Source organism: Pteropus medius, unplaced genomic scaffold, assembly GCF_902729225.1.
Source record: "Pteropus medius unplaced genomic scaffold, Ma_sr-lr_union100, whole genome shotgun sequence".
NCBI classification, from domain to species: Eukaryota; Metazoa; Chordata; class Mammalia; order Chiroptera; family Pteropodidae; genus Pteropus; species Pteropus medius.
This window is the reverse complement of record NW_024353906.1, coordinates 2,335,419-2,351,187: the sequence shown is the minus strand read 5'-3', so window position 1 is coordinate 2,351,187 and position 15,769 is coordinate 2,335,419. Positions and strand designations below refer to the sequence as shown.

Sequence of the window (15,769 nt, the reverse complement as noted above, 5' to 3'; positions counted from 1 at the left end):
TTCCATCTCTGACTCTCCAGGAGTTGATATTTTCTCTCTGGGCCACTTGCACCACTACCGGGCCTGCAGCGGGCCCGGGTCTGGTCCCTACAATGCTCTAGGTTGACCACCTGACCCTTCCAGCAGCCTACCTCATGGTTTCTTTTTCCCAGGTGCCTCCAGGTTGAGAACGAGCATGTCCTGAAGTCGATGAAAGCTTGCGTGAGTGAGACCCTGAGCACGCTGGGCCAGCACTTTGGCCAGCTGCTGGAGCTAGCCCTGACGCGGGAGGTGCAGGTCAGTGCAGGCTGGGCTGTGAAGAGTGGGGGTGGGCAGAAGAACTGGGCCAGGCTGGGGGAAGCTCTGAAGTGGTCTTTCTTGAGGGACACCCTCCTCTGACCACCCAAGTGAACTCCTGCACTTGAGAGACATGAATGTCAGAGGGGGGGCGGAGACTTCCCAAGCAGTTAGTTTAGCTCTGTATTTTCTAGATATAAAAACTAGAGCCGAGAGAGAGCAGAGACTTACCTAAAATCACACAGCAAGGTAGCGGCAGAGCCTGGCATCTCCCAATTGCACTTTCAGTATTGTCCCCACCACCTTAAATGCCCTCTGTTGAGTACTGTTCACAGAGCACACGCTGGATGTTTATCATTCTGAAAGACTTAAGGCACTTGCAGGGAACAAGCTGATTCTGGAAATCCTGGTAATAGAGAAGAATCTAGAAAGACTTATAGTCCAGCTCCTGCCTCTAGACAGGCTCCTGCTTGATTCCAGAGTGGGGGTTCTGGAAGTTCTACTTTCAAACTGTGGCTCGCCATGGGACCTTGGTCAAGTTCCTCAACCTCTTAGCCTCATTTCCTTCATCTGTAAAGTACAAACCTTCCCCAGAAAGAAAGTGAGAGGACTAAGCAAACAACATATGGAAAGTGCTTTGTACAAAGTATGGGTTAAATATATGTTATTTCTCTCTCTTGCCTTTTCCTATTTTAAAAGCCTCCCAGAAAAGCAGATTCCATAAGGTTTCTATTATAAAAGGTATTTACATGTTATTTATAGTTACAGAAAAATTGTGTTACATATTTGCCATTCTTTTCCCACCACCAAATAAAAGCCTTCTACAAATAACAAATCCCTTTCCATACTGGCTTTTCTCCAAATTCAGCCTCTCTACTGAGGCCAGACTTTGCTTTCTCTCTTTCCTGTGTGGCTGGCTCACTTTGCATAGGCACAGGTCTTTCTGACCTGGCTCACCTGCTGGATGGTGCAGCTGGCCTCATGCATTCTCACCCTCCCAATACAGAAGGGTCCACTCTCCCTGTTTTGAGAGTGTGGGACAAGGAAAAGAAAGGGCCAAGGCTGGGGTGCTGAGGCCAGCATCTAGAGCTGATGAGCAAATGCTGACGGTCACATGTAGGAGCAAGCTGGGACCAGTGTCCCAAACTGAACCATCAAGTCCCAGAGGGACTCAGTGGAACATGAGGGCCAAAACTGGATGAAGAAGTTGAGGGAGAGATGAGTGAGGATATTGAAGTTAGCAGTGGGGAAGAGAGGAGCCTGGAGGAATTTTTGAGCAGGGGTGCAGATGCCTACTGATGCTTTTTATACCATTTACGTACTCTCTTGCCTGGAAGTACTAAGTTCAATTAAAAGGGCTGAAATAGAAGAGTTGCATTGTAAGCAGAAGCCAGCTGGGTTTGGAAGTAGCCATCAGCTCTTTTACCAGGGGGCGAAAGGGTAGGGTGTCTTGTTGATGCTCTAGGTCACAGAATCCTGGGAAAAGGTCCCTGGGCTGCCAAGAGCCTACTTGGTTTTTTTGGGCTGTGTCTCTAAAGTCTTCTAAAAGGTCCTCACACATTCACAGTGTTTCTTATTTGAACTGTAGCTTCCATAGACAGGGATTTTACTGTGTTTTGTTCATGGATATATATCTAGTGACTAGAACAGAACTTGGCATACAGTAGGCACTCAATAAATATTTACTTTATTAATTTTATTTTTAATTTATTAATGAACAAATATTAAGCAGAATATTCCAAACTTACATAGTCATAGATCTTCTTTATTCTTAAAAAGCACCTATTTACTTATTCTGGGATGCTGGTGTTTCAGAAAATGCAATTTGGGAAACATCTTTTTTTTTCCACTAGGGAGCCATCCAGGCTATTGAGCAGAGGACCAGTGTTCTTCCCACTTTCTCACTCCCTATCTCCACGCTCCTCCAAAATGGTACATGGTGGAACAGTGCTTACGACAAAGGCAGTGATAATCTAGCACTCCTCTGCACTGATCTGCTCCATTCTAGAATGTTATTCCAGACTCCAAATATGTCATTGGCAATAAATGTGCTCAGAGGAGGTTCCTAGGAGGATGGGAAAGGGCTGAAGATTCAGGTATATAGAGAACAGGTGGAGAAGCAGGGGACGTTTACCCTAAAGATGGACACTCTGCTACCTCTAAAGTTCTGTGCTTGGGGGCCCCAAAGAGAAGAAGGACCTCAGGCCCCTTGAGTGAATCTAAAGGATGTTCCACGTGAAAAGGAGTTTGCGAAGCAATAGGGCTGCCCTGCAGTGGAAGGGGATGTTTGAGGAACTGCCCATCACTGAGATAGGGAAGACATCAGCAGTAGATGGAGGTTGGACTGAGTGACTTGCAAGTTCTTGCAATCGTGATAGTGTGCAACTCTAGGAATGTGGGCATTGTGGGGTAGTGAACTGAGCATGGAGTTTGGGGGCATATCAGGGTTCAAATCCTGACCGTGCTACTTACTGGGTATGCAAACCTGGGCAAGTTACTTAATTTCTCTGACCCTCGGTTTCCTCACTTCTACAGTGGGTTGTTAGGATTAAATGAGACAACACGTAAGTAGCTGGTGGCACTCTTCTGATTGTGTCACCTGCTTTATTCACTAGGAGCCAACAACAAGCTTTGCTAAAAGAACTCCTAATCACCTAATTAATTGTTTATTAAGATAGTTTAACTAGTTGGTGGGCATGGAAACATTTAAGGCTTAAATGTTAGGAGCCACCAATGGGAAATTAATACGCATCGATGATTAGTTTATGTGGGAATAAAGGATTAGCCATATGGGTGGTGAGGGAGAAGACTTACAACAACTGATTTACTTGAAGGGGACTTCTAGGGGACTCTCCATTAATCAATTGACTCTCACCTGTACCTTTGAATCCTTGGTTCAGCTTCATGTGGTTAGATGATATATTCATTCATCCTTTCATTCTATCAATCACTTTTTATTTCAGTTTAAAATAGCACCTTTATTTTTAATAAAACTGATTGGGGAATGTATTTTTGGCTAGGTGGCTGAAAGAGGTTGTTAAAACTATATCTCACAGTTAAATTTCCCCTTCTTGTCCCAGGCAGAGCTAGACAACTTCAGGTCTCACCTGAGGGACAAGCACCTGGTGTGATAAAACCAAACCAGAGGGACACTTTCTAAGAGAAGAGGGGCAGGCACCAAGCTGAACATACTCAGTTTCTTCTTCCAAACTCACTAACTCATTTCTACCTTCCCAGCAAGATGACATGGAGGGTAGGAAGTAAAGCCAGCAGAGGTGATGCTGCTGACAACCTTTCCTAGGAGAACAGGAATGGGTAGTGAATATTACCCTTTAGTAGTACACAGTTCTTGTCCTGTTATCTATTGGCCTTTTTTCCATTAGGCTATGGTCAGCCAGGAGTATGGCTGGGTCCCTTGGAGAAGGAGGTTAACTGCCTGTGGGGCAGTCCCTTCCCACCTTCATTAAGCCATTTCCCTCACATAACAACTCATACTTCTTTGTGGATCCTTCTGGAATCACAGTGGGCAACTTAGACATTGCTCCCAGCAGGCTCGGAAATGTTTCATTATATTACGTTCATTAAATTAACTCTAAGGAGGATTTGTAACTAAAGCTCAAAATTTGCTTTCCTGATTTATTTCTCACTCTTGGATTTTGCTCAGCTATGTTGTCCAATATAGGTAATTAGAGGCTGCAATGTGATTAAATGGCAACACAAAGATAATCCAAACATACCTGCCAGTTGAGAACTATAAAGATATCCAAAATTTTAATATAGTCTTCTGTCTTATTTTAAAGTTCCCTGGGAGAAAATAAAGTAAAAGAAAACAAAGTAAAAATAACAGCAATAAAAAACAGAATTCCTTTATCCTTAGGAATAATTCAGAGACTCCAGGCAACATCTTGTCCTAGAACTTTGTCCTTGCAACCAAAGGCCTTACAGGTAAAAGGGATGGTGGCAAAACCATCATGGATGCAGCTGTGGCGGGATGTTAGTCAGTTTATTTCCGTTGTCTGTGGTTCACAGGGATTTGTGAACATACATTCTCTGGGGGGAAGCAGCCACCATAGGTTAATTGTAGTCCCATATTTACCACATAAGGCAGAAAAATGCCTCCTTTCTCATAGAGTAAAGCCATTGATAGGCATTTGATAAGATTTCATTTACTTGCCAAGTTAAGCATTTGCAACTCCTTCACAAGGACTTGGTTGATTTGCATCCTGTCCCATACAGCATTTTCAAAATTTCTTACTTTCTTGCTCCCCTCTAAATGCTGTGTTTCTGTCACCCCAGGCTGCATTGATTTGGGCTCCCTGAAGTGACTGAGGCTAGGAGTCTTCCAACTGCTTCAAACACGCTGCGTTCTCCAGATTCCCAGTGATTTCCCAGGAGAAACATATATGGTTTTAAGAAAATTAATTTCCAGATCTCCAATTTTTATTTTTTTTTCCTAAAATGATCCTCCCAACACTACACAGAGTTTTTAATAGCCCTTCTATTACTTTCCAGAAGAAAGACATATATCATTCATCCCGAATCTTACAGTGCATTGCCTGGCTGTACAAAAACCTTGGAATGAGAGTGGGGAGATCACACAAAGGGGAACCTTTCATTCATGAATCATAAAACCTTTAGGCTTCCATGAACTGTTTTACACATGTTTCTGTTGAGAAAGGCATTAGAAATTGTATATTTTGCCAGTGTGGGGATTTTCTGCATTCAGAAATATGATAGTCTGTGTATGGGGTGTGGCGCGTGCGTGCGTGCGTGCGTGCGTGTGTCTGTGCGCGCGCGCGCGCGCGTGTGTGTGTATCGGAAGGGTGCTTATGAAAGTTTCCAATTTATCTTACCCCTCCCTTCTCCATTTATTCTCAAAATCGTACATGGCTCTTGAGGGACTTATCCTTAAAGAAAAGCTCTTGAGGGCTTTTCCTTAAAGCAAAGAGAACACAGGTAGGACACATCAAACCCTAAAAATAGCTTTTTTGGGCACACAATTAAATGCAGCAGTTTCTTTCAGCTACATTTCATATTCAACTCTATGTTATCAGCTGTAAAGAAAAGTGTCTTTGAAGAGCCAAAGACTAAAGGTTAATGATACTGAATCTTTTAAACGTAACTGGAATATTTTTGAGAACGACCAAATTTTTAAAGATATATTGGATACAAATTTTACGTGATGTTTTTGAGATTTGGTGCACATTATTTAAGAAGGCAGTTAAAGGCTATTTTGTGAAAGCATTTAGTGAAATATTTATAGTAATTTCTACTTCCTGTTAACAAAAGATAAAATTAATTGCTAGCAGCTGGGCTAATCAGATTTAAGCAGTAAATACATTTTTCCTTCTTTAAATACATAGTGAAGTTTGAGCATGAGAGCTACTAAATATAACTGAATAATTTCTGATTTTTTTCTTCTCGATCTTATTTAACTATTCCCTAAAAGGAACACCAGAGTTCAATAGATACACACCTGTTTACTGAAGAAATACAATGCATTTTTATCATATTTCTAGATTTATATTAATTTACAATGTTAGTTACACATTACTTTGCATTATCAAAAATTTAGTAAATTGTTTTATCTTGGCTTTATAACATATAAAATAAATCAAATTTTATTTTAGGTCTACATTATTTTAATATTGACAGTTTTTAGCACTTTCTCTTAGAGAATGATTTCCATGAATTATTTGTCAGTGTTTTTAGCATTTCTCAAAACACATATCAAGACATTTTTTAATTAAAAATGAAGTCAGGTCTTCATTGATATAAAGTTAAGTCAACTTGGCTGATTGGCTTGACTAAAAGAATCATCTTTGCCAATTAGTTTATAGAGTGGGTATTTTCCACAAATTAGATAAGCAAAAGCTATAGCTTCAAGGTTTTGGTAAAACATATTTGAAACACACAAAAATATTTGATTTAAAAATTGTATTGGCAATGAAATTAATAATATTTTGATTTTCCTAATCCTTTCTGAATAATTTGTATAACCCAAGGTGCTCTAAGTGAAAGAGTAGTGGGTATAATTAATGATCGTTTGATAAGCTTTGCTAAAGTACTTTTGGAAGTCTTCCCAGAAATTGAGATAGTGAATGAATGACTTTAATGATTGGGTAATAAATGCTTTTGCAAGTCAAATGGTTTCCAATTCTTAGCTTTTACCAACGTAGAGGAGGACCAATTTAGAGGAGTTATCAGCTGGCAGATCATTAAAAATAGTGTTTGATGATAGATCACTATGTGATTATATAACTCAGAATATGCTCGAAGGGTTGAACCACTTGGCTATCCAAGTTGGCTATATAACTCCCATTTCTCTATATAGATTTATGGGAACAAGATTTGTCAGGATTTACACCTAAAAATACAGCAGTAACTCAATATTTAATAATGAATAAGTGGATGGATTAGAAAGCCTTAAAAGAATAAAAAGCCTCATTCATCTCATGAAGAGATCTATTTATAATAACATTTTAATTTTATGATTTATAATTATTTATTAAACTTATAATCTATGTTGTTTTGACCAATGGTAATGATAATAATTGTAATGATAACTCAACAAAGAAGAGATTATTCTTAAATACTGAGAGCCTTGTAGTCAGAAGAGATAAATTTCAAATTTCAATGATAAGTATGATAAAGGTGAACAATAAAACACTTTAAAACTTAAATGTGTTACATTAAGATAAAATTCTGAGGGAGAATTGGAATGGGAATATAAGTTTAAGGATGAAAAGAAAAGATGAAAAATGTTTAATTGTAAAGAAAGAGGTTAGTCTTGTATTTTTAAATGGATTATGGTATCAAGTTGTTTTGGTATTTAGATTTTATTGAATACATCTGAAAGAGTGATGCAATGGTTATATTTTTTGTCAATATTTACAATCTGCTGGAAATTACATTCTTTCCAACTTTGCTTTTTAAATTTACGATAAAAAATTTAACCATTCAAATTAAAAATATGTAAGAGGTCATATATTTTTTAATATTCTTTTGGAGATTGACAAAACCACTGACAGGACACAAAGGCACTGTAGTCCCTTGTCATGATGGCTACTGTTCCTTTCCCTTGCTAGAGAATTGCTTAGGGTTGAGACCTCAGTCTTGTAGGGAGGGTTTCCTTGTGACAGTTCTGAAGTCTGGCCCCTTATGGGCCTAGTAAGGTCTAGTCCCTCTTTCGCATACTTATCAGAACATTGTCTTTCCATATCTTTTGAATATCTTAACCTCGATTAGCATTTCTTCCTGCTACATCTTCTTTTGCAGTAATGAACTCCGCCTCCAGCATTCTCTTTCCTCTGCTCCTTTCAGGGAGACTCAGCTGAATTTCTAACAGTTTACCCTGCATCTTATGTGGGTTCTTTTCATCTCTAACTCATAGAAAAAGCCCAGTTGCTGGAATTGATCAGCTTTCCCACTTTGGCTTCTCTTTCTTTTCTGGCAAGTTCTTTTGCTTTTTCCAAAAAACTCTTCTAGATTTTGGGATTTACTTTATTGAGAGAAATGAAATTGATCAAGGTCTGGGTCTGCCCCCAAACTCTGGTTCTTAGAGATCTTATCCACTTTTGCCTCCTTAAATTGGATACTCCCATTCAGGAGACATCTTCTCATCATATTCTTTTGAGTATGTCCAATATTTCTGTGCTTTTCCTCAGAGTCTTAATTCATTAATTTCTCCAGTATGTTCTCTCAGGATACAGGGAATGCTACATCCACATTTTTAAAACATTTCACTTGGAAATTTATCTAGTAATCCTTTGTATATTTCAGGCTGATCTCTATAGTCTTTTCCTGTGTTCCAGAATTCTATTAATGCACAAGAAACAGCCCCAACAACAATTATTTTTATTATATCTCATAATTTTAAGTATCAAGAATTTGGAAAAGGCTTGCTGAGTGATTCTTCTGCTCCAAGTGGCATCAACAGAGGTCACTTGGTGGTTTTCAGCTGGCAGATGGTTCAGAGAGTCTTAGAAAGCTTCATCATGTGTATGGTACCTTGGGAGCACCTGAGAGCACTGATCAGGGATCCTACACATGGCTTCTACAGCACGACATTCTCAGCGTTATCAAATTTCTTACGTGGTAGCACAGGACTCCAAAAAGAATTTTTCAAGGAGGCCTCAGTGGCAGCTTCAAGTTTTCTTCCCCGACTTAGAAGTCTTAGAACATCAATTCCGTCAAGTGCCGGCTTCTATTGGTCACTGAGAGCAGCCCAGATTCAAAAGGAGGAAAATCAGAACACATCTCTTTATGAGAAGAAGAGCAAAGAGTTTGTGACCATCATTAATCTACCACACCCTGTCAAATCTTCCCACCTTTACAGAATCCTTTTGCATAACTGGGCTAACCTAGCTATGTCTAACTATGGATTCTCTACCTGAAGCTTTGGGAAGAAGCTTTACCATATTTTCCTGGCTCCTTCTGAGGAACTCATTCCAGGCTGCTGTTTGAGAGTTTACCTTTCTTAATAAATTTCATTGGGTTCCAGTCATTCTTTTTGGTTGAGAAACAGTTAAAAATCTATCCTCCTTTTCGAATTCCTTATTTAGAGCAGTTAAATTTCATGCATCTCCTTAACTCTTTCTTATCTCTTTATCCTGATTTTCAATATCTCATTTTTGTGTTTCATATCTGCATGGTCTATCTTTTAAGAAAATATATCTGTCATTCAGCAAATCAGTCTATTTTTCTTTATTTTGTTGCCATTTTTTTCAAGCTCTTCTCATGATATAGGGTGAAGTAAATTTTTGATACTTCTCTAATTCCTCATTGATTTCCTGAAAGAACTTGGTTTTAGAGACTGTGTTAGTTTGAAGCTAACACCAAAATGGAGTTCCACAAGAGATGCCTGTGAAGGAAAAAGGGGAGGAAACAGGAGTAGGAGTGGAAAACTATGTTGCAACTGAGGAGAAAAAAAAAAAAGGAAGAATTGAGTAGAAAAAGACTCAGAATTTTCAAGTCAAAGTCATCTGTCAGGGGAGTGCCCTGTCCCACAGTCATGGGTCCGTGCCAGTATGCCTGCTGTGCTTAGTCCCGGTGGGGAGCAGCTTAGGGGAAGTGCAGCCTTGGCAAGAACATAGTGACAAATCCAGAGCGGAACCAGCTGAGGCTCTGTCAGTCACCTCTGCTCCTTGCAGCAAGAGCCCTGGCCACCAGAGGGCAGAGCACTGTAGATGCCAATGGATTGCAATGGGCTGAAAGCTAACGAAGCTGTTTAGCTTCCTTGGCTTCATACTTTCATCTCCACTAGTCCAGATGAATTCACTGACCCTTGAAAATAGGAAGTCGGATCACAGGGTTAAGGTCCAACTCCACCAGGTACCACATGTGTGACCTTGGTTTGATTTCTTTGTCTCAGTTTCTTCAATTGTGTAATAAAGTTTGGACAAAACTTTTGAGGACCCTTTTAGCTCTGACGTCTTATGATATTTATGGCCTTGACGATTTTAGAGGAGGCTTTGATCTTATATCTTCCCAAATTTATGCCCACGAAAAGGATGCTTATCACTTGTCATTGTCAGAGAGCTGATTCACTGAGACAAATCTGGGGTGTAATTACAGTATATATGTGTATAGACATTAAAAGAAATTATTCTTAGACATAAATTGTCTAATATTAGCAGGTGATTGCAAAAGACATTGGGTTTTAATTGTTTAATGTAATGTTAATTTGCTTCAAGTGCAAACACTAATCAGGAACATTAGGTACTTATCATTTAGATACAGGACCCCAATATACGAAATCTGCATTTTCATGTGAGCATTAGAATCACTTATGTAACTGCTTCCAGTAACGGTGGGGAAAGATTCTAAGAAATACATTCATTATAGAGATTTGTAGTGACTAATTTTGATTATTAATTTTACCTTTTGTTGAATAACTTACAAGAGGCATCTATCAAATCTTAGGTATAATTTTTATATTTAATGTAGTTTGATTAAATACACACTTTATCTTAGTGTGAGAATCCTATGAGTTTGAATAAGAAGAAAAAGGAAGAGTCATTTACCTTGAGCCTCAAACTCCCTTAATTTTAATCATTTTACAGATGGAGAAACTGAGGACTAGGGTGTTTATTTCAGTTGCCCAAGATCACAAAATAAAAACTGCTAACAATTTTATTTTGCTCCTCAGTTCCAGGTACCTTTAGAAGTTTTTTATATATATTGACAACCTTAGTAGCTGGGTACAACCACATAAGAAATAGACACTGTTATGTCCACCGTTTTGCAGATGAGGAAACTGAGGCGTAGAAGGGATAAATTACGTGCTCTAGGGCACATAGATGGAAGTGGCAGAGCTGGGATTTTCACCCAGGTGGTTTGGCTCCTGAATCCATGCTTTTAACCATATACACACTTCCTCATCAACAAAGTATGTTTAAAAAAAAGGCAACCTTGGACTAGAACTCAGAGCTCATTTCAAGTGTCTTTTCCGTAACACCAGAGTTAATTAGAAACAAATCCATTTAGTATTTGAAAATAAACACGGCAACCAAAATTGCAAAAGTGGCTGCTCAGAGCACCCATCTCTGGAGGTCTTACTTTCTTGCATGAGCCCCCAAAGGCAACTCTCCCCAACCTCCATCTCCCCACCTCTCAGGAGAAACTCAAGAAACTAGCATAAATTAGCGGATAGAAATCACTTATAATCAGTGAATCATATACTTCAAAGTAAATGACTGATTATCAAGTGGTTTCAAGATATGTGAAAAGCTTTTTCTCAGAAATAAGCTAAACTATTCTAGGAATAATGTTCTTATTGATAAATTTTCCATTTGCTTTTCTTCCTGGGCCTCCCTGGGTCCTATGTTCAGTCATTCCCTACCCTCTCACTTTAGATTTAGCTATCCTTTGGGTCCTCAGCCTTGACCAGAGTGGCTTTCCTTACTGAGTTTACCCACTCTTTGACAGGACTCCCAATGTTGCTGTTTTGGCTTGGCCAGACACCCAATGCAAATGTCCCCCCACTCAAGCAGTAAGCCTCTGTAGAGTAGTGTTTCTCTTAACTCAACACCTAAACCCATCACCCAGCTGGAGTTCCCCATTGGCTAATAACAACCCAAAATAAGCAGATTCTTTGATCATAGCTGTAGCAACTCATTGTTTTTCAACGTGATGGTTCGTTTATTTAACAGCTGGTTTCTGTCCTCCTTAGGAGCCAGTAGCACAATAAAAGGGTATTGCTGAGACCATTATCAATGCCGAGAGCTGATTTTCTGACCCACTAGAGCAGGGCACATTTGTTGTCCATACCTCAGCGGTTTGAAACAATCCCCTATCTCTGAAATGTAGTTCAGACCCCATGCTGACTCATGTCTTTCCCAAAGTTAGAACATCATCATCCCATAGTGAGGTGGTGGATGGGGCAGGATTATAGATTCTAGGGGCCTCTTAGAGCATGGACCCATTGATAATTCATTAAAGAAGATGAGCAGAGGGTAGGTGAGAGGGAGTAACCATCAAACTGCTCTCTTTTCTTAGGCACTGGTGAGAAAAATTGATGCCTCTGACAATATCTACACCACAGAATCCACCACTGGGAACTTGTTCAGCCTGACCCAGGAGGGGGCTCCCTTGTGCCGTATCATAGCCAAGGTAAGTTTCATGGCTGGAAGCCAAAATGAGAGGCCTGGGGAGAATGAGAACAACTGGCTCAGGAAATTGTCCTGACTCTTGATTTGCTTGTTATATGACCTCGGAAGAGTGACGTCTCCTCTCTGGGCCTCGGTGTCTCCATCTTTAATAGTGGTCGGCCCTCTCACTCATTCCCTACTTGACGTCTCAGTGCCCTCAGACCTTCTGTCATCTTTCTTCATGGAAGATGTCTATTACAAATATCAACATTCCTTCCAATCTCCACATATCCCACCAAACCCACACTGAATCTATTCCTCAACTCTAGTTCTTGGCTGCATCCCCAAAATGCCTGCAGCCACTCCAATACTACATGAGAGGAAGACAATGGAAAAAGACAGTGGTTTTCATTAATTACAATGGGAGTTATAATGTGTTAGCTTCATGGTCAATTTGTCCCTGCACTTGAAGTCCAAACATTTAGGGAAAATATAGGCAATTGGTAGCCCGAGGACTTCACTAGGGTCTGTTTTGTTTTTACTTTTTTATTTGAGAAATGACATCACCAGTGGGGATAGAGCCAGTTAACTAATTGGGAGGAAATTCTGTCCTTCAATAGACTTAAGATACCAGTCACAGGAAGATGCTCCAGCTTGGTGGTTCCTAGTCCTGACTCTGTATCACAATTGCTCTGTGAGTTTTTGGAAAACACAGATACATTAGTTACCACCCAAGGTTTACTGAGGTCCTGCAGTAAGACCTGGGAATTGACATTTGAACAAGCTCTACGGGTGATTTGGAGGCGTGGCCAGACTATTAGCATCACTGATCTAAGCCCTGAAGGAAACCTAGAAGAGAAGAATATTTAACCAGGGGAGAAAGAAAGTATATATCACAGCAATAGCTGACATTTGAATGTTGCTGTCCACTGTGCTTAATGCCTTACATATATTGCTTCTTTTCAATCACAAAACCATCCTATGAAGTAGGTACCATGTTGTTCTCATCTGAAAAAATTATTCGAGAGACTTGCTTAGGGTCCGACAACTGATAAAGAATGGAGTCAGAATTAGAGCCTAAAACTTTTTAATTGAGTTTTTGGTTCTAAAGCCCATGGTGGTGACTTCTGATTCAATCCTTGGGCCTTCAGGTTCTTGGGCCAAAGTGTGACTCAGAAGTTCTCAACCTTATAAGCACATTAGACTCAGTAGGGAGTTTTAAGAATGTTCTGATTCAAATTTAATTGGTCTGGAATGTGACCCGGGGTGGATATTTTATCATTTCGTGTGATTCTAATGTGCTTCTCGGGTTGGGACCACTATCTCTCAGAGAGTGATTTAGGTTCGATTTAACTTAGAATGCTTGTGGTATTGTTGAGGCAAAGGGGATGGAGAAGGTAACATCAGGTCTGCCCTCTCCAAGGATCCTGTGATCCAGTCATTCAGCCTGATCAAGAGTGTTGACTCTGTAGGGGTCTGTCTTTGTGCTGTGAGGACAGAGAACTGCTCCAACTTGGTGCTGGAACTGGCTCAATGTCAGGTCAATGATTAACTTCAAACAGAAATTAACTGACTCTCTTTTGGAACAAGGACTATTTTCTTCTTTCAAAATAAGTTGCAAATATTGGCTGGGTTTGGGCCCCAGGTGTGGATCTGAGGCATGAAAGGGACAAGGAACTCTGCTGAAAGTCAGCCTGGGGCCTGAAGTCTTTTTATGTTTTGGAAAGCTTGGGCCTTAAAAGTTTCCTGGGAAGAAAACTTTGCTGAAGCTCTTTTTCTGTTCCAGGACCCAGGCACTCCAAGCTCTGTCTCCATGTGCTAGAGGCAGCCCCTATTTCCTGCTTGCATTTGTACTTGGCTTTCAGAAAAGCAGAGAAGGGTCTAAGCCAAAGATGATGTTAGTCTTTTCTAGGGAGCAGGACTTAACCACTAGTTAAATATTGATCCCAAGCATTTCCAGTAGTAAGGGAGCAGGGCTGAAAGGCCTGGGCCAGGACCCCTCCTCAGCTCTTTTAACTATTGTCCACCCCAAAACCAGCCCTGAGCTCTCAAGGACTATAACCAGTAGTTGTTTAAAGATTTGAGTGTGGACATGGGCCACATACCATCAGAACCTGCCCAAGGGAATATGCATGTCTCATTGAATATTAACAATAACTATATGAAAAATGACTATTTATTGGTTACTTTTAAAGTGCCAGGCCCTGTGCTGGGCACGACCCATACAGTTATCATATCTTGTCTACATGTACCTCTCCGAGACGGGTATCAGTAACCCAGTTTTACAGAAAAGGACACCAGGACGCACAGTGGTTGAATACCTTGAGCAGCTGAAACTTGAAAACATGTTTGTTCAGTCCTGGAGTCAATGCTGTTTCCATTTTACTAGCTCAGTTGGCTCGGAAACTTAGAGTACTTCCCTTTGCAGGCAAAGCTCCTGCTTCAATAATTCTGGCTCCCTCTTAAACAAGATTTCCTCTTCTCTGCTCTTGGTACACCACGCAGTGATCGGCTTGCCCACTTCAGGCCTGAGGCAGAGGAAGGCTGGCATTGGGAGGCATCAGCAGGAGTGGGGAAGAAAAAGGAGAACCTGAGATTTCTAAAGCTCTAGAAGTAGTCAGCTTTGATGATGACAGTGGTGGTGGTAGCTATAGTAGTAGTAGAAATAAAAAAAAATAAACATTTATATAGCACTTGCTATGTGCTAGACAATGTTCTAAGGGCTTTCTATATAATAATCTATCTAAACCTCATCCTCTGTGGTAGCTGTATCTATCTGCATTGCAGAGGTGAGGGAGCTGAGACAGGGAGGTCACATGGCTAGTAAGTGGCTGAGCTGGGATTTGAACCTGTCCGTTGGGCAGCACAGGCTACGCTCTTAGTTACTGTTATGAACTGCCTCGTAGCAGCATGTCCTCCTCCCCTTCCTCCTGCCTTTCTTTTCCTTTTCAAACTTTTCCTCCCTTTGCCCACTTCCCACCTTCTACATCCTTCTTTATTTACTGAGTCCTTTCTATATGTCAAGCATTATGTTATGTCATTCATTATGTCATTATTGCTTCTGATAATCTTAGGATGGTTATTATTATAATTCCCATTTTTAAGATGAAGAAACAGAGGCTCAGAAACAAAGTCATACACATTCAATGCAGCACTGGGATTTTAATTGAATCTGCTGACTCCAAAATCTTAATCTCAACCTTCTTATATCTTTGGTCTTTGGGAGAGAGTGGACAGAAGATTGAAGTAGAGAGAAGATTCAGTGATGGTTTCCATCTTTCTAGCCTGGAAGGTGGTGAGACTAGTTCCTCCAGTGGAATCACTGTTTTGGGGTATCTATTTTTGGCAGTGACACAGGGGCTGGGAGTCTCTGGTATACCCTGCACAACATCCTCACTGACAATGCTCAGGAAAGGTGCCCAACATTGTGACAGATGTGGGGAAGTTCCCCCAGTGGCCTTTCCCACCCAGTGGGGCTCAGTGTGGTCTGTCTTTGGGTCTTCCGTCCATCTGAGTTGCATCCATGAGACGATTTGACAGCCGGTCTGTGGCCTGTCAGTTCAGCCTCTTGGGTTCCTGTGCAGGCCAAGGACAAACCCAGTCTTCCCTATGGTGGTGGTAGCAAACCCCATCTCTTTCTGAGTGCAAAGCAAAGAAAATTCCCTTGTACTTTGTTGAAATTACCCTGCACCCCAGCTTCTCTATGATTCTTCCCAGCACTGGTTTATACACTCCACCGTGGCATACTCCAGTTTTATGACAGTTTATCCCAAGTCTGTCTGAATAATGTACATCATATACAGCTGGGCTCTGAGCCTGGAGCTTTCTATAAAATTAAACAAGCTCCAGCCAACAGTAGGATTCTGCTAGCTCAGGCGATTCCCGGCTTTACGCTAAGATGA

General features: G+C 40.6%; 1 protein-coding gene across 2 annotated transcripts in view; it reads left to right on the top strand.

Moving 5' to 3' along the window:
- Positions 1 to 15,769, top strand: part of INSC (INSC spindle orientation adaptor protein) — an 86,268-nt gene that overhangs the window by 26,743 nt on the left and 43,756 nt on the right. For both annotated transcript variants that reach the window (XM_039851495.1, XM_039851494.1), the window contains exons 4-5: positions 153 to 276; positions 11,776 to 11,889. In XM_039851495.1, coding sequence (XP_039707429.1) covers positions 153 to 276; positions 11,776 to 11,889 — 238 coding nt within the window. The remainder of the gene's footprint in view (positions 1 to 152; positions 277 to 11,775; positions 11,890 to 15,769) is intronic.